At 40.8% G+C, this 17,661-nt stretch overlaps 2 protein-coding genes across 8 annotated transcripts; both read right to left on the bottom strand.

Annotated features, from left to right (window-relative positions):
- Positions 1-4,903: 4,903 nt before the first annotated feature.
- LOC111070844 (homeobox protein onecut) lies at positions 4,904-9,511 on the bottom strand. Of its 2 annotated transcripts, none has more exons than XM_022361811.2 (4): positions 9,118-9,511; positions 5,571-8,304; positions 5,326-5,492; positions 4,904-5,263 (listed from the first exon to the last, which is right to left on the bottom strand). In XM_022361811.2, the coding sequence occupies exons 2-4, from the start codon at positions 8,224-8,226 to the stop codon at positions 4,904-4,906; spliced, it is 3,183 nt and encodes a 1,060-aa protein (XP_022217503.2). In that variant the 5' UTR covers positions 8,227-8,304; positions 9,118-9,511. The 2 variants fall into 2 exon arrangements, with proteins under 2 accessions (XP_022217503.2, XP_022217502.2); XM_022361810.2 differs by having other exon boundaries at positions 9,035-9,124.
- A 1,793-nt stretch (positions 9,512-11,304) lies between these two features.
- Positions 11,305-15,432, bottom strand: LOC111070798 (43 kDa receptor-associated protein of the synapse homolog). 6 transcript variants are annotated; one of them, XM_022361722.2, is made up of 10 exons: positions 15,329-15,432; positions 14,851-14,924; positions 14,701-14,783; positions 14,461-14,630; positions 14,220-14,404; positions 13,360-13,834; positions 13,201-13,299; positions 12,475-12,666; positions 12,198-12,397; positions 11,305-12,140 (listed from the first exon to the last, which is right to left on the bottom strand). In XM_022361722.2, exons 1-10 carry the CDS (start codon positions 15,350-15,352, stop codon positions 11,726-11,728), a joined length of 1,917 nt encoding a protein of 638 aa, XP_022217414.2. In that variant the 5' UTR covers positions 15,353-15,432; the 3' UTR covers positions 11,305-11,725. The 6 variants fall into 6 exon arrangements, with proteins under 6 accessions (XP_022217414.2, XP_022217416.2, XP_022217415.2 ...); XM_022361724.2 differs by having other exon boundaries at positions 14,851-15,118; positions 15,329-15,421; XM_022361723.2 differs by having other exon boundaries at positions 14,851-15,190; positions 15,329-15,416.
- Positions 15,433-17,661: the final 2,229 nt, after the last annotated feature.

Raw genomic sequence — 17,661 nt, 5'->3', positions numbered from 1 at the left:
ATGGGTACCAATAATAGGTATCAGAACCGGGATAAATCTAATAAAACACAAAACGTATGCATTAATAAGTTAAAAACATGTCAATCTAGGATCAAATCATTATTAATGTTTTAAAGCAGCTTGGAACAACAAATTTAACAATTGCACGAGTCTGGCAGCGCCACAAAAACGACGTCACTTTCGTTTTATGTTGTTTTTGTTTGAACCTTAATATGTAAATAATCCAATAAAAAGGACTTCTGAAAACTTGCCAATATTGTAGAAAATGTATTATCTATCGGATAAAATTATTTGTTTAGGGCTGAGAGTCCCAGCTAGCTAGTAATATTAAACGGAATATCTTATTTTATTTTATTTTATTTCCCTGTATTCTGGACGCGTACTCCTGCCTTTCGGAGGAGGGAATATTAAATGTGCCGTTTTCCTCAAACTATCGAAACAAGCTACAAACTAAAGACTACAGAGACTGTATAATATCCATCTTGACCTATGTATAACTAGGAGGGAGCATCGATTCGAAAGTGGAAAAGGGGCAAGTGGGAAGTGGGAGGAGGATAGGGTAGGGTAGGGGAGAGGACCATAAATGATAAATGTAAATATACAGATTGGAGAAGCTTCGTGCTATCTACTCCTTCTTCGCCGTCAGCTTGGCCTGGGCAGCCGCCTCCTTTTTATAGTTGTGCACATAGAACGAGCTGAACATGTAGGTGAAGAGCCCAGCGTTGAATGTCACAAGGGCGGCAATGGACTTGGGGAAGTTGCAATTGGGCTGGAACTGGATCTGCAGCGTGTACACAAAGATGATTAAGAATTGTACCTGCAAAAGATATGTCGAGATTTAGCCAAAACGTTCCACTACTCCCATTTCGTTAAATGGAAATGGCACGTTCTCCTCCACATCAAGACATGCTGGCATACATAGACGGGAGTCAATAAGATCACACTACTCGATACCATTTTTCCGCTTCGAACCAAACTAATTATACCCGTACTCAAAAAAGAGTTAAGGGGTATATTAGATTTGTGGTAAGAGTGGATGTGTTTCCGACCCTATAAAGTATATATCTTCTTGATCATCATCAATAGGCGAGTCGATATAGCCATGCCTGTCTGTCCGTCCGTCCGTCTTGTTGAGCGCCTAAATCTCAGAGACTATAAGAGCTAGGGCAACCAAATTTGGTTTCCAGACTTATGTGATATCACACTGCTACAAATGTATTTCATTATAGCATTATAATTATAGCCAGAATGAAGAAATTCATTTTCAGTTGGTTCCCCCTCCTTCTCCAGCGCTGCTGACGCTACTGATTCTCTTTCTCGCTCGCACACTCTGCCTCGTTCAGTGCGCCAGCAACCCCTAGCGGAGGAGATGTAGAATATAAATGGTACATCTATAATCTACATATTAGATGTAAAATATACATTTTAGATGTAGATGTAGATAACAGATGTAGCAAAAAAAGGAATATGTAAATTTTTTTTTTTAATTCTAAAATTCTACAAAATCATAAGCTCAAAAATGTATATATTGACTGAGTACGGGTATAAGGAGAGTCGCGTCCCAGAAGCGACTCACACGTTTCTTCTCGTTTTTTCTATGGCAGAACTTTTTTTAAAGAATTAAAAAATATTTTGTATGCTTTTTTTCAGAGGTAGATGTATTTTCATATAAATTAGATATCTTACATCGGGTTGTCACGAACTTTGCCGTTCTATAAAGCTGATAAATGTAGATATAAAGCGCTCATCAAGAGGGACAGACGGACGGACGGACAGATGGGCAGACAGACATGGCTATATCGACTCGGCTATTGAAATTGATCAAGAATATACGAAGGCTGTACATTGTATATGTAGATGTAGATAACAGATGAAGCAAAAAAATGTAAAATTTAAAATGTTTTTTTTTATTTAAAGATTCTAAAAAATCATAAGCTCAAAAATGTATATACTGACTGAGTACGGGTATAAGTATAGTCGCGTCCCCAGAAGCGACTCACACGTTCCTTCTCGTTTCACATAAAAAAGTTTACCCTCTTGGATAAAGATATTTAAAATTTAAAATTTATCATTTTTGTGTGGTATTTTTTTTTTAAGTTTTTATATTAATAACTCAGGAAAAGTCGAAAAAAATGATATACCTACTGTGTCTTTTTATTTTTTGTGTATAGGTGCAGTTACTAGGCTTCGTTTAAGGTATTGCTCATACAAATCAATGGATAAACGGCTGAGCTTAAATTGGTTGACCAACCCTCTGAAAATCACAGTTTACCTTTTGGAACGTTGCGTGCCAGCAACGTTTTGGGCCTTTTATAATTTTTACTCAGAAGCTGCAGCGCAAATATTTACAAAAGCTAATACGTTGACAGGAAATTTTGTTTACCTTTCACAGTATTTTTGATTCTTAGAATTGAAACGAGAAGGAACTTGTGAGTCGCTTCTGGGGACGCGACTCTACTTATACCCGTACTCAGTCAGTATATATGTACATTTTTGAACTTATAATTTTTAAGAATTTTAGAAAAAAAAAAAATTTTACATTTTACATTTTTTTGCTACATATGATATCTACATCTACATATACAATGTATATTCTACATCTAACATGTAGATTGTACATGTTCCAGATAGATTCTACATCTCCTCCGCTTGGGGTTGCTCGTGCACTGAACGCGGCAGAGTGTGCGAGCGAGAAGGAAAATGAGTTGCGTTGTTGTTGGCAGGAGGGGGCAGGGGAAGCAACAGAAAATTAATTTCTTCATTCTGGCTATAATTATGATCCGATCAGATCAGATTTGGCAATCTGGTGGATATGGGCATTCTCTACGATACTGCGTTTTAGTTTTATCGTATCTTTGAAATTGTGCCTGCCGAGGAAGAGTTGATGTGAGCTAGAGAGAGAAAATGAGTGAGCGATTTGTTCATTCTGGCTTTAATAATTCGGCAAACTAGGTAATGCTATACGATTCCGCGTAAAATTGTGAATGCCACAGATTGTTGTCCTTTGTGTTAATAGTAACTTAAATGTTGAACACTAAATAAAACATCATCGCGGGTTAGGTTCAGATTTAACACATATGCATATGTACATTCTGCTTGACTTCTGCTTAGCATGTTCTCTATATATTTATTTGATTTTAGTTTAACTGAAAGTGTAACAAAAACATTTGTAATTCATAACGACGTTCTCTAAAAGTGCCAAAGCACATTATGAAATAAGCAATCAAAATGGATTATAAAATTTGAAATTGGTGCAGAAAAAACGAAAAAAAAACTGGATGGCTATAATTTGTTGTTGCTTTTTAAATTGTATACATACATATATATAAGGCATAGATACATACATAGGTACTTACATAGTTACGGTTGGTTGCCTTTAATTTATTATTGCATTTACTTGATTTTTACAGACACTTAATTTATGAATCGGTCTATGTCTATACGTACGAGTAGATGTGGATGCACACTATACGAGTGCTCTTAACCCTTAACCCACCCTTTGCCATTGCAAAAATTTTATTTAAACTAAATTGACTAGCATACATACATATTCATCTTATTGCATTATTGCATCATTGCCCTTCACCTTGCCCTTCCTTTCAATTAGCATACAGATACAAAAAAGTGCTTGTTACAGCTGCAGTTGCAATTGCAGTTGAGTATTATTTAAACTTTATGATTGTATACATAAAGCATATACTATACATACATACATACATATATATGTAGGGTAGTTATGTAATACGAGTTTACTAAATTATTTGGTGTGAGCTTTTTGGTTGTCTATTCTTGAAATAAATAGTAGCATTGCATATGCATCTGCATTCGATTTATTCGTTCGAACAAGCGATCGAATAAGGGCAGGGCATAAATATATGTTTGTAAGTATTTTGCTTATTTACACCTCATTATTTGCTCAGTAACTCAGTAACGTAACTCAACTTAATATGGATTTTTCATTTAGCATTTTGCATTACTTGTTGCGATAAATTATTTGCACCTTTCTAAGTTCTATGTATGTATATAATGTAGTGTGTTGTTTATCTTATAAATTTGACTAGATACAGTTACATTTTTAGACTTTTGTATCGGTAATAATTAAGTTTTGGGAATCCTTGTCCCACTACCTCTACTCTACCTCTGCCTAAGGCCAAATAGGGACCTAAACTTGGCCTCTCAACATACATACATATGTACATGCACTGACACTCGAACAAAACACAACACAAACACACAATACACAATACATGTGTGTATGTGTATGTATGTTACAAAAATACTATTGTAGATAAATTTCTCTTGAAAGGATAATTCATTTGAATTGTGCTATGTGATAAGTGTTACTGGATTTTTCATCTATGTATACTGCTTAATCTTTTTACACCTTTGGGTTTGCACGTTTTTTTACAATGGAAACAACTTTTTGAACGTGAGTTTGAAATCCTTAGCAGACTATCATGACTTTCAGGTCATCCAGGTAATCAGAAATGCCTAAATCATCAATACAGATGTTGGTTTGATGCTGTTGCAGCCCATTACTTGAGCTTGGGGCCCAATTTTCATCCGCGTCCTTAATCTCGGCCAAACTATCTACATAACCCTCTCCATCTCCATCACGATCACCATCACAATCATCGTCTGTTAATAGAGTATCTTCAACCTCCACCTTGCGTGGAATTTTATTGCTTTGGACTCTCACTGTCCTTTGGGAAGCAGATTCAGATTCAGATGCAGATGTAGATGTAGATGCAGAAGAGTAAATCTCTATATCGGAGCGCATGTGTCTGTGGGTACTTGTGTGGTGTGTCCGGGTGCGGGTGCGGGTACGAATTTCAGATAGCTTGGCCTCCACCCCATTCGGCTTGTTCTTGTTGTCTGATTGTTGCCTGCATCGGCTATGCTGTCACAACATATCGCCCTGATCGTCACTGTTATCCCCATGTTCGTCAACTAAGTCAAAGTCGTGACTTTCCAGCTCCAATTCCATATCAGCCTCGTCATCAAAGGCCCCAATGGGCGACATCGCTGTCGTATGGATATTTGCGTAGCTTGCATGTGATAAATTATTGCTTGGATTTTGGTTGTGATCCTGTTGTTGCTGACGGTTCTGCATCGAATGCATTGCATTCTTGGTATCGTCATCGCGCCACTTGTCCATGGATCGACGACGAGCGTTCATAAAGAAATTACCCACGGTGGTGGGCTCCAGGCCCAGCTGCCGAGCAATCGTTACTTGCATCTCCTTTGAAGGCCTCTTGGTTTCCTAAATTTGTTGTTCATTTAATAACTTATTTTTAAGAAGCAATATTGGAATTGGAAGCTCACTTTAAAAATTGCTTGAAGAGTGCGTCGCTGAAGGTCGGTAAAAACCAGACGAGGCTTCTTTGGCTGCGGCATTTGCTCGATCTGCGGTTCCTCCTTGCGACGACAATTGACAATACTGGCAACGGAACCGCTCGAAGAAGAGGCGGACGAAGATCCACTGAGCAAAGCTGCAAAAATCAAAATGACAGAAATGATAGAAATCCACGTGTATGCACATTTGAGTAAAAAACCATAAGTGCACTCACCGTTTGCCGTCATCGTGGGCATGGCTATAGCCGGTGACGGTGACGAGTCTGTAGCCGTTATGGTCGAAGTTGCCGCCCCTGCCCCTGCCCCTGGCCCTGTCGATACCGATACCGATGCCATGGCCACTGAAATCGGTGTACGTTGTGGTATTTGGGCAGCAGCCATCCGCAAAGCGGACATACGTTGGAACTCTGGCTCCTGCAGCCATTTGAACATCCTGCGGAACGTTTCTCGTCCGGACTTTAGCTTTGACCATGGCTTTGGGTTGCGCAACAGATCAGATAGTGTTCCCTGGGAGCGGCAAAGGACGCGCTGTGCGAAGATTGCCTGTGGAATGCTGTATCTCTTCAGTTCAGCCGAGATACGTTGAGCCAGCTCTTTTGTGTTAATCTCTTCCATATCACTTGCACTGCTGGTTCGGCTTCCGCCTCCACTAGTGCCTGGGTTGGATTTTGGGGAATTTGATTTTGACAGCTGCTGCTGTTGCACGTTCTGGTAACCATTCTGATGAGACTGGGCCTGTTGATGGCTTGTGTTGGCCTGTGCGTGAGGGTTGCACTGATCGCCACTAATATCTTGGCTTTTGTGTAGGAAGTGTTGATGTTGATGTCGTTGACTTGGATCGTCGCTCATTCTCATGCCTGCAGCCCCATCATCCGTCCCAGGTGGAGGTGTAGGAGTTAGAGAGACAACAACAGGCATGTCGGCTGTGAGACTTTGTATCGAGCCATTTATGTTAGGCAAGGTGACGACCGATGTGGGCGAGTGTAGGGACATGGAAACAACTGAGCCGGCGGAAACTGAGTGGGGACTGAGTGTTGGACTATGCTGAAGTCCGGCCGTGGAACTTGTCGACGAGGACGTGGCCATTATCAGCTCATGGTCATGGTGATGCCCGCTATAGGATGACTCATAATCACTCACAACCACACTGTCCCCTATAACACCGGTCGGAGAGAGGCATATCACCTGCTTCTGCAGAGTTACGGGTACCAGCTGGAGTCCGTGTCCGTGACCATGACCGTGTCCTTGTCCATGTCCATGTCCATGTCCATGGCTATGTCCGTGGGTAGTCACTGCGTCTCTCTTTTGGCCGTTGACGTTGACTCCTATCTGCAACTGAGGGGAATCCGAATGCGGGGAAAGAGTCACACATCCACCAGTTACTGGGGAAGGCACTGACACTGAGGAACTGTGCGTATGCAGGTCGCACGAGACTACCATGCCCGTGAGCCCGTGGGATGGAGAACCGGAGTAATTGTGTGGGGGCGGAGAAATCATCGAGGGCAACTTATCGTAGGAGGAATACGGCGACTGTACTCCAGATAATCCACTCAGCCCAAGGTGGCCACTGCCCATCGGCATGGGGAGGCTTGAGAATGAGCTGCAATCGTTGTTGCTGCAACCAGAAGAGCTGACATTACCACTACTGACAGTACCGGTCTCTGCACCGCTGCCGGATGAGTTGGTTGTGCCTTCTGCTACTCCTCCCCCTCCTCCCCCTCCTCCCCCTCCTCCACCTCCTCCTCCTGCTCCCCCTCCGGAGATGTGGCCTGAGTAGGCGAACTTTTCGGACATCGTCGATATGGGCGGAAGTGGTTGGATGGGTGTCAGAGTGGCGTACGAGGTTGGACTAAAACCGGGCGGTGATATGCGATCATTGACCGATGTTAACGTTTGATATGAGCTGTGCTCCAATACAGGACTGAGTAATTGACCGCGTCCACCGGAGTCTCGATCGTCGTCGTCGTCTTCTTCCGCATCCCCATCCACATCCTTGTCGTCTTCGTGCGACTGTACAATGACCGATAAAACCTCGCTGTGAACGCTTCCATTGTGTCCTAGTCCCAGCTGGGCTGATCGATGGTGCAGATTTTGATGTACTTGGCCATGAGTTTGATGGTGCGTTAAATGACCGTACTGATGCTGCTGTTCTAGTAGCTGTTGATGTTGGTGATGTTGGTTCAGTGTGACTTCTTCCTCCTCGCAGGCTAAGCCGTCTGACGAAAGCTCATCCATTATTCCAACACCGACGTTCGAAACGTCTCCATCCATATTATGGCGTTTGCTGGCTTGAGGCGCATTCCTAACCTGGCTGAAACCGTGATCTCGACGCACTATAAGAAGCTTGTGCTCCTGCTTGACAGATACCCCTTGGGACAGCACCGAGTTCACTGTCAGTCCGTCCAAGCTAATATCCGAGCCAACAAAGTCCACTGGGCTACTGGCGATCATCCGCTCCTGTCGCTGCTGGTGCTGGTGCTGGGCCTGGTGGTGGCCCTGGTGCTGGTGCTGGTGCTGATGCGGGTGCTGGTGTTGGAGCAACGACAATGGAAGTGGCAAGTTCCTACCCTGTATCTGTAGCTGGTGAGGCACAATCTGATACGCTGTCTGCACACTGCTGTGCCCGATTTCATCAATGACCATCACAACAGAACTGGGCTCCTCCTCGCCAGCGCCGTCCGCCGAGGACATCATTGACTGCATGGTCATGGCAAGGGTCTCATTGCTGACACCATGTAGACTGTGTGACTCGGACTCGGAGTCGGCCTCTTGGTGCTGGTTCTGGTGTCCAACGGTAATGAACTCATTGGCCTCGTCCACCAGTTCCTGGCTAAATGTCTGGGAATCAATGATTTCGTTAATTGATTCCATTCCTTAAAAAGCTTCTCGGGCCACAGTTGTCAATAGCAAATGGTTGGAGATTCCACTTCAGTTATCATCAAAGTTTAACTGCAATAAACGAATAAACGACGTCAAACTGATGAAGAGAATTGCATGCACTGCATGAGTACTGTATTGTATCTAAAGGAAACAGAACCGGAAACGACTTCAGTTGAGCTCTTGGTAAATTATGTAACTGTAAGGCGAGTTCATCTTAGAAGAATAGTTCTGCCTTCCCTAAGGTGGATGCACTTAAGTATGACTAATAAAGATATGCGTTGCAGGTATTACTTAAATTTTCCCTTCTACATAGTACAAACATGTGTACATATGTACATACAAACATACACACTTATGTGTATAGTCGCATGCAGTATGGGTGCATTTACATACGGACGTATGTATATATGTACATATATGGAAACAAATGAACATATTATGTACCTATATGCAAATAAATATTTTTACGCATAGCTTTTAAGTTTACTCTGAGTGTGTGTGCGTTCGGTGTGTGTGATATGCTGGGGGGTCTGGGTCTGTATTTATTTCTTGTATTTTTGTTAGCCATGGGTTCCGTTCCGTTCCGTTTCTTCATTGTTTTTGTCGCTTTTGACGTTGCCATCCATCCATCCATCCCTTAAGGGTTGCTCCGACCTAGCTACACGCTGTACATACATGCTTACGCACACACATACATACATACATTTGTAAATACATACATATGTATGTACATTTACTGGTATAGGGTCGTAGAGGGGGTTGGGGTTGCTTGCACTTTAGAAATAAATTTTATTTTCACCTTTTGATGTGTTTTATCTGTTCAGTTAACCAGTCTCAACTTTTGTTCGCTCTCCCTGATTTTATATTGTTGATAACATTTACCTTAAATGGATGCTGACTCGAAAACTACATCATCACGAGAGCCGCGAGGCGAGCTTCGCCCCACTTTGTGCAACTCGATACATTTTTAAAACGTACACAGGTACACAAATGTTTCCGGATAGTATAGTTCTCTTTTCTGGACTTTTTACACAACAGAAAAGCTGCAATTTAATTCCGATTGCTTTTTGTTAATTTGATAAACTGGGCCTAACTGCGATTCCTGATTTCGAATCGATGGAGAATTATAATTAGAGCATTTCTTATAGCGAAACCTTCAGTTGGAAAATTCTCTACGCATGTAGGTGTACGCGTGTATGCATGAGTGTACATGTACATGCACACACATGTGGGTGTTATTTTGTGAAACTTTGTTATGTGACGACCGCCGCGTTCCATGAAGTTTCGGCTACTGAGCAGCCACAACACGCCACCCCTCGCGATAAGGGTTGCGTTGCCGATGCCGATGCCGTTGCCGTTGCCGTTGCCGTTGCCCGAAGGCGGACACAACATACACACGGATACGGATTTGAATGCTTGAGCATGCGCATTGCATTGCCATTGCCGTTGTCGTCACATCCACATCCACATCCACATCCTGCTCATACCGACCACCTTTTGTACTTCAAAGTGCCAGCTGGCGCTGTATACTTTTTGGAGCGCAGCAGGCAAGACTTACCACATAAGAAAGATCGCTGCTGTGGAACTTGAAAATAATCTGATTTGAATTGAATTGAATTGAATGGAATTGGAGGGGACGGACAGTGGATCGACAAGTGGATCTCCTTTCCGGCGGGGGCAGAAATTAAGAAGGGCAAGCAAACATGTTCCGTTCATAATACTCTTACCACCACCCACTTACCACTTGGTAAGTTCTCATAATATTCAATATTAAAATTTTAGAATATCAAAACACAATATAAATCATTTCTAAATATTTAGACATCCCGTGTTTTCGATAAGAAATGGAATTCGCCTAATAGTAGTAATTTTTCCACTTTTTGCATAAACCAAAACAACAACAAATTGCGAATTCCGGTTGAAAGAAAAAATATCAATATCAATAGTTGGCATTGGTTACAACTGTTGTCTGTCCGTAATTCCTAAATTTTTCGATTAGATTTAATACCTTTTATCAAGATGTTGAATGAGCGACCAAAATGCTGTGCCGAGCCAGAATGTGAAAACAAACGAGAAGAAATGTTGTGAGTCGCTTCTGTGGACGCGACTCTACTCTACCCGTACTAAGTAAGTATATCAATATGTGAGCTTATGAGTTATGTAGAATTAAAAAAAAAATTATATTTAACAGTTTTTTGCTACATCTGTCATCTACATCTTCAATGTATATGAATCGATAAAAATTGTGGCTGCCTGAGAACTAGGCGACAAAAATGAGACGAACAGACAGACATGGCTATATTGACTCGGCTATTGATGCTGACCAAGAACATAAGCACTTTACGGGGTCGGGTCGGAAAAGTTTCCTTCTCTGCGTTGCACAAATCCACTTTTAGCACAAATACATTATACCCCTTAACTCTTCGTGTACGGGTATAAAACACGGAACGGGTGTAAAAAAAAGGAGGGCGTCAAACGACTATTGAAAGGGCATTTGCTCCTCATGCAAAATCTTGGTATTGTATTGGTATTATACATAGTATAAATGGGTTTTTCCCAAATATATGGCATTTTAAACTATAATATTTCAATTTCGAAAAGAAAAACAGATTTTTTGTATCAAGACAATTTGAGAATGGAACACTATCGATATCAAAAAGTTATGAAAACCGGAGCGCACAAATTTAATATTGATTAAATTGCAATTGCGATTGCCTCGAGTGCAGGATTATTCATTTGAGCTGCAAAGGTACTCTAAATCAATTCGCTGGCAAGCCTACACAACCCTACATATCAAATGGCTCGCTGAGACGGTGTCCTAGATGTCTGCCAATTGGTTTGCAACTACGTCGCAAGGTGGGAATATTGAATTATTGAATTATTATTGAATTTTAATTTAAGTATTATATAATTTTGAGAGAATTGCCAATTAATTAAGGATTTGGTCGAACATGCAACATGTCGTTTGCATGTTGCTGAATTTGTGAAATTGAAATTAATCATTAATAATATTAACACTCAGTAACTTTTTTATTTAAATTTTTGAATTTTAAGAATAAATATCGTACATATATGAAGAATATACATACATATATAATTTTAAAACTTGAACAATGCACCTGACTGATTTGTTTATTTGATGGTTTGGTTAAGGTACTCTAAGTAGTTGTTCATTTAGTAATGAATTAAGCTTAAGCCGTACGATCAAATGCCTATCAGTTCCTATTTATTGTGCTTATGAGAAGCATAGATTGGAAAGTGCATTTTCTGTTAACTTTTGTATGCATTTAGAATGCAACTTTCAATGAGCACATACATACATGCATACATACATCCATGTGTATGGATGTATTATTTGGCTATCTACGTCTTTAATCAATCAAATCCCCTCTCTCCAGTGCTAAATTGTATTTTAAATACTCGCACCGCTACGCTGCCGATTCGAAGAGCAATGATGTTCCACCTGTTCTTCGATGTGTAAGGGGGTCAATTATACAGACGATGTGGCATTTCTTTCGCTATCGATGGTCAAACTGGATGCGCGCAAGGAGGCCAATGAGAGATTGCTGTGATACAAAGCCTTCGGAGACAGAAGCGTCGCATTCTGAATACTAACGCCTGGCATCGTTTTGTTGATATTGCAAAATACAGAAGACCCATTGACTGAACGCGATTGCGATGACAGAGCTTCGGATTTCATCGCCAAGAGTCCATCGACAGAAAGCGCATTAGCATTCAGTGTGACCGTAATGGCGCTACCCCCATCAATGCTTTCATTCTCGCCCACCACGGGTACAGAGCCGCCACCGCAAAGGTGCAGGCGAGAGTTTAACAACTTGTTGCAGGCTGGACACGATCTTGCTGGTCCGTTCTTGTCGCGCCGTCGCATTATTTCGTGAGCGCATCTGAAATGAGTGAAAATAACATTGCCAGACACAATTCAATATATATATTTTACTTACCTAGCATGGAGAATGTGTGCACAGGGTAGAGCTTCTAGGTTTCCCGGCTGTAGGCCGAATAGTTCCCCACAAGCACCACAGTTCAAGCCTAGTGCAGCATCTGTCTGATTTGCGAGACGGAAGTGAGTGTTATACTGATCCTCGTCGCCCAACGCACGGTATATTAAAGCCAGTCGACAACGAATCTTGCGCACCAGAAGCTGCAATAATCGTATAGATGTAACATACATATGTACATATGCAACTTTCCGGATCTAATATTGGATCTAATAGTCACCTTGGCACCAATTGAGCTGGCAACCTCCAGTAGACGTGTGTTAAATTCCAAAGGCCTGCAGTTGCAAATCTTGTTCTGAAGACGTAGAGTCTCCAGGCACCGGGCAGCCCCATCCATAGCCTCCATTTGAGCCATGCGATCCCCTAGACTTGCCGATGTGCCCATTGCCTGCTCATATTGTCGGAAAGCCCGCTGATGTAAGAGTTTTCCGTCGGTCAATCAAAAAATAAAAGGAATAAGTTATAATAATAATAATGATAATATAGAGATTTAAATAAGGTTAGGTTCAGGCGGCCGTCGGGATCAAAAGGATCCCGACACACTTAGGCTGGTTTCGGCCCGTAGAGATTTTACATCTACATCTACATTTTATATATGTATGTAAATATGTATACATATGTCATTTAACTATAAATACCATAAATGCTATCGAAATGGAAATTTGTCGATTGTCCGAATAGAAATCTCTTCAAACTAATTCGAAATAAAGAATTACGGATAAATATTTTTTGCTTTAAAAATCGTGCAGGAATATTTGATCTCACATATGTACATATGTATGCACTTACATATGCACATGTGCATGTGCATGTGCATACTTATGCGAGGCTACTTATAGTTTGCGCTAAAGTGCAAAATGAAAAAGTACAAAAGTTTTCTTAGGGCAGAGGGAGGTGACAACTTAGTTGCATTTAGGCCATGCCCAAGCACGTTTTTTGTACAAACATCAATGTCCATTTTTTTCCGGTATATGTCCCCCATAACGCGGATACTTCTAGTGTATGTGGCCTGATCTCCGGATATGAGCGAGAGTTTAGTTGCCTCCTAAAACAATGAAATTTATCAAAACTTGTCGACTAATTTGATAGATATACCGTCAATTACCTTACAGTAGTCCTGCGCATCCCCCAGCTCGCCCTGCTTTCGCAAGGAGGCTGCCATGCGCAGCAATGCGGCTCTATGATGACACGAATTAAGGTCACCCAGTTGTAAGGAGCGAGACAAATCGTAGGCTTTGGATGCGTAGGTGGCACTTTTGTCGTTATCCTGCAGTCGGCCGAAAAGTTCGGAGAGTGCCACGTACACTTGCAGCTCCAGCGAAGGATCGCCAATGGCTGTGGCTATCTTGTGTGCCCCCTGCAGGCCCTCCAATGCTCTGGAGAACCCGCCCATTTCGAGATACACTCGTGCCACTGTCAAGTGGACGAGTCCACTACGGCATTTCGTTCCGCATTCGTTGTAGAGTGAGTGGCGGGCGTAGCTTAAAGCTCGCTCCAGACCACCTAGACTAGCATGTGCCCGACTGAGGTTTAGATACGTCTCTGCCCGCATGTTGGGTGAATCGAGTTCCTCTGATATGCTAAAAAAAAACAAAAGCACCGGTTAACCCTGATCTTGATGAGACTATGAAAGTATTTAGGCCAGACTATTACAGCAGCCAGTCGCCGGGTTATCTGCTCAATCATGTGAAACATGTGGTCAAAGCAATAGTATAGTTGAAGGCTAACCGAATATCGAATGGTATTCGACACCATTCCTTTCTAGATCCTTTCTGTTCCTTTCTAGAGCTAGAGCGCTTAAATATTCATCGCTATATGCGCTTGTACGCTTCAAAGAGGAATGTTACATATCGGTCGAAGAATGGTCTCTCAATTATTAGTAATATTTGGTCGGGCATATGTACAAAGGAGTATATCCTAAATAATACCTATCCTATACACACAAGGGAACACCATTGTACTCACCCAAGCTGTTGATGACCGAACTCAATAGCTTCACGAAACTTTCCCCAATCCATATGTGCCTGATACAAATAACCCAGTAGCTGGAAGCAGTCCTCGCGACGACACGTGCCTTTCAATGCACTACGCCAGGTGCGGACTGCTGCTGTTTGATTATTCTGCTCATAAAGCCGAAGACCTCGTTCAATCTGTGAATATGCACATACATATGAAAGCCGTAAAGGTACGTTAGGGAAATATTCACCTTTCGTTTTGCAATATACTGTCTAAGACTTCGTTGGCAGGCCAAAAAACAGCTGATTACAGAACCAGAACGTAATAGTCCTTGGCCAGTCCAGAGAGAACGCGAACCTGCATCTGGACTTGACCCATAGCCCGCAACTCTCGAATAGCTCTCATCTAATTGGCATAAATCTGCAATCAAATGTTGTCATGTCCTGGTATGTACGTGTACTTGCTTATGTATGTATTTTTAAGGACAAACCATTTGAGTTTTCCAACAAGTATCGCGATCCATCGGGTGACGCTAGAAGGTGAGTCGCGGATAGATTTTGGCTTGGAGGAATGCTAAAATTAAAAGGAATTAGCCTCCATACGTACGAGTATTTGAGCAATATTTGCTGAATTCATATACCTAAGCAGATCCTTGGACGCAATGCTCTCCCATGACATGACAAGCTTTTTAATTATTTCGTACTTGCGATAGACCTTTAAAGAGTACCGTATCCCGATGGTGTAAAATCTTTGGCAAGATATACATATGTAGCTTTATTTAATGGGATTGTGGTACACTATTTACGTCCAGATTCGCGTTTTTTATTTCGGGTGAGTTCCACATGTACATACATACGTATGTACGCACATAGGTATGTTCATACATACCTAAGTACGTCACACTTGACCTAATAGAGCGTTGCACAGTTTCAATCTGAGTGACCTTGCACAAGCTTCCCGTACACTACACACCAGCAATCCTGCATTCGTATACGTTAATACATTCATACGTATGTGTATGCAAGAGTCCTGCATGCCTCTTATATCAACACCAACACTACATACATTTCATGCAAAATGGATTTAATTTTAAAAATTGTTATCATTTGCTTACTAACACGCTTTCCGAACTTGTTGTACATGTACAATTAACTTGTTTGTACTTGCTTTGATTTAATTTTGAGCATACTTATCTGCGTAGACGGCAGGGAAAATCGAGACTGACAAAAGCAGAACTTGGGTGGTGGTTGTTTTTCTCTCTTTGCTACAGGCTCCTTGCTTTGAGGCTGCGCGGTCCATTCATGATGTGAATGGGTCAAGAACTGAACTAGTTTCGCTCAGCTGCACTCTCAAAAAGTGTTTCTCCGAATTACAACTAATGGTGTCCTCTCGTAGTACGTATGTGTAATACCCTTTAGTCAATATAGTAAGTATTTTGTTCTTTTGCTGGCTCCAACAGTGCTACAAAATTATAATATTTTAATGTTTCTTAGGCCTGCTTGAGTAGATATTGTGAGCATCGTTAAAATTTGGAATGTATCCTCAAAATCGTTTTAATAAATTCAAACACTGTTTACACACACATACATATGGGCAGTTCCGCCAAAAGGTCCACCAGGCCAAAAATCATAAAAAGTCAATAAAAACCGATTTCCATATAATTTATTCCGGATATTTTGTTCTAAATTTATTGTAAGGTAACTAATTTACTTTATTGACATATAATTTCATTAACTTTCATCCTAAAACCTTTAAAAATAAGAAAAAATGTTCACATTTTTGCTATTTTCTGGTATTTTTATAGACATGTTTTCTTTTACTATTATCTCCTAGGAAGAAGATGATTCTTGATAAAAGTTTCTCCTTAATGTCTTTCTAACATATTAAACTACCTTAAACCATTATCACAACGCTTGTCCAACCTCGGCTAACAGTATATTTTAAGGCTTTTATAATCGCGGAATTTGGTAACGTCACGCCAGTAATGCTCGCCAGATGCCTCCGCGGATTTTTAACAAAAAAAGAGGAACACTTTTTACATTTAATAAGTTTGAAAATAAACTCTCAATACTTCATTTATTAGCATAAAAAATGTTATACAGATAGCCCTATCCAATTCGCAGAGTTTTGTCATTTTTTGGAGAATATACACTGACGAGCAAAACTGTAACACGATGTCAGTAGTCTCACTTCAACGGTCTGTATCTTCTGTTCTCTTTTATGCATGCTGAAGATCTTAATCTTGTTTTGTTGGTGATTAAGCCTACTATGTTTTCTAAAAATTGCTTGCCATTTGATAGGCGGGGAGAAATATTCCAAGACAAAATGTAAAAAAAGTCAAATGTTACAGTTTTGCACTGCAACTATATTTTAAATGAATATTTTTATTGAAATTTTTTTAGTAATGTGTCCACAACCCTTTTGATTTTTCGAGTTCTTTAATGCGATTTGGCATACTTTGGGTGTATCGTTGCACAAATTCAGGGGGTATAGAGTACCAAACGTCCTTGGTCCTCTCCCACAGCTCCCTCATTCCAGTTGGAGGGATCGCATACTTCGCAGTGCAAAACTGTAACATTTGACTTTTTTTACATTTTGGTTTGGTACATTTCTTCCGGCGTATCAAATGGCTTCAAATTTTCAAAAAAAAACTAGTTAAATGATTCACCAACAAAACAAGACTAAGATCTGTAGCATGCATAAAACAGAAGACAAGCTACAGACCGTTGAAGTGAGAGTACAGAATTAGTGTTACAGTTTTGCTAGTCAGTGTAGGTCTAGTGTAGGCTTCAAATTTTCAAAAAAAAACTAGTTAAATGATTCACCAACAAAACAAGACTAAGATCTGTAGCATGCATAAAACAGAAGACAAGCTACAGACCGTTGAAGTGAGAGTACAGAATTAGTGTTACAGTTTTGCTAGTCAGTGTAGGTCTAACCAAAATATTCTCCGAGGATAATCTTTTTTCCAAATTTCAGCTTTTTGACTATTTTTTTCAACATTTTGTCGTACGAATATAACGTAACGCCAGAGAGGAACTACTCATATGTACATTAATTACACTGTGCGACAGACATTTTGTACTTTGCACGAGGCAAAAACTGTGTTGTAGGCGAGAGGAGTAGATCACTTCCTCATACTTCAAATGTGTAATACTTATATCCCCAAAATCTTTTTTTTAATTTCAAAAGGCGCGATTTGATGACAATTTGTACTTTTCTACTTTTTACTCAGAACCTGCAGCGCGGCTATCCAAAAAAGTAATATGTTGAAGCAGTTAAAACTGATCCTACATTTAAGTCTTTATGTACATTGTACACAGGTACTTTGTAATCCAGTTTTAGTGGTGAACGGCTGTTTATTAGCCAATGTAGATTACAAGCTTTAAATTTAAGTATATTTCTCTTGGCGCTATGTGTTTACGCCAAGTAAGCTTTCTATCCAGATGAA

The sequence above is a fragment of the Drosophila obscura genome, unplaced genomic scaffold (assembly GCF_018151105.1).
Source record: "Drosophila obscura isolate BZ-5 IFL unplaced genomic scaffold, ASM1815110v1 contig_187, whole genome shotgun sequence".
Classification (NCBI taxonomy): domain Eukaryota; kingdom Metazoa; phylum Arthropoda; class Insecta; order Diptera; family Drosophilidae; genus Drosophila; species Drosophila obscura.
Note: the sequence above shows the minus strand (reverse complement) of the source record. Positions and strands in the feature narration are given on the sequence as shown.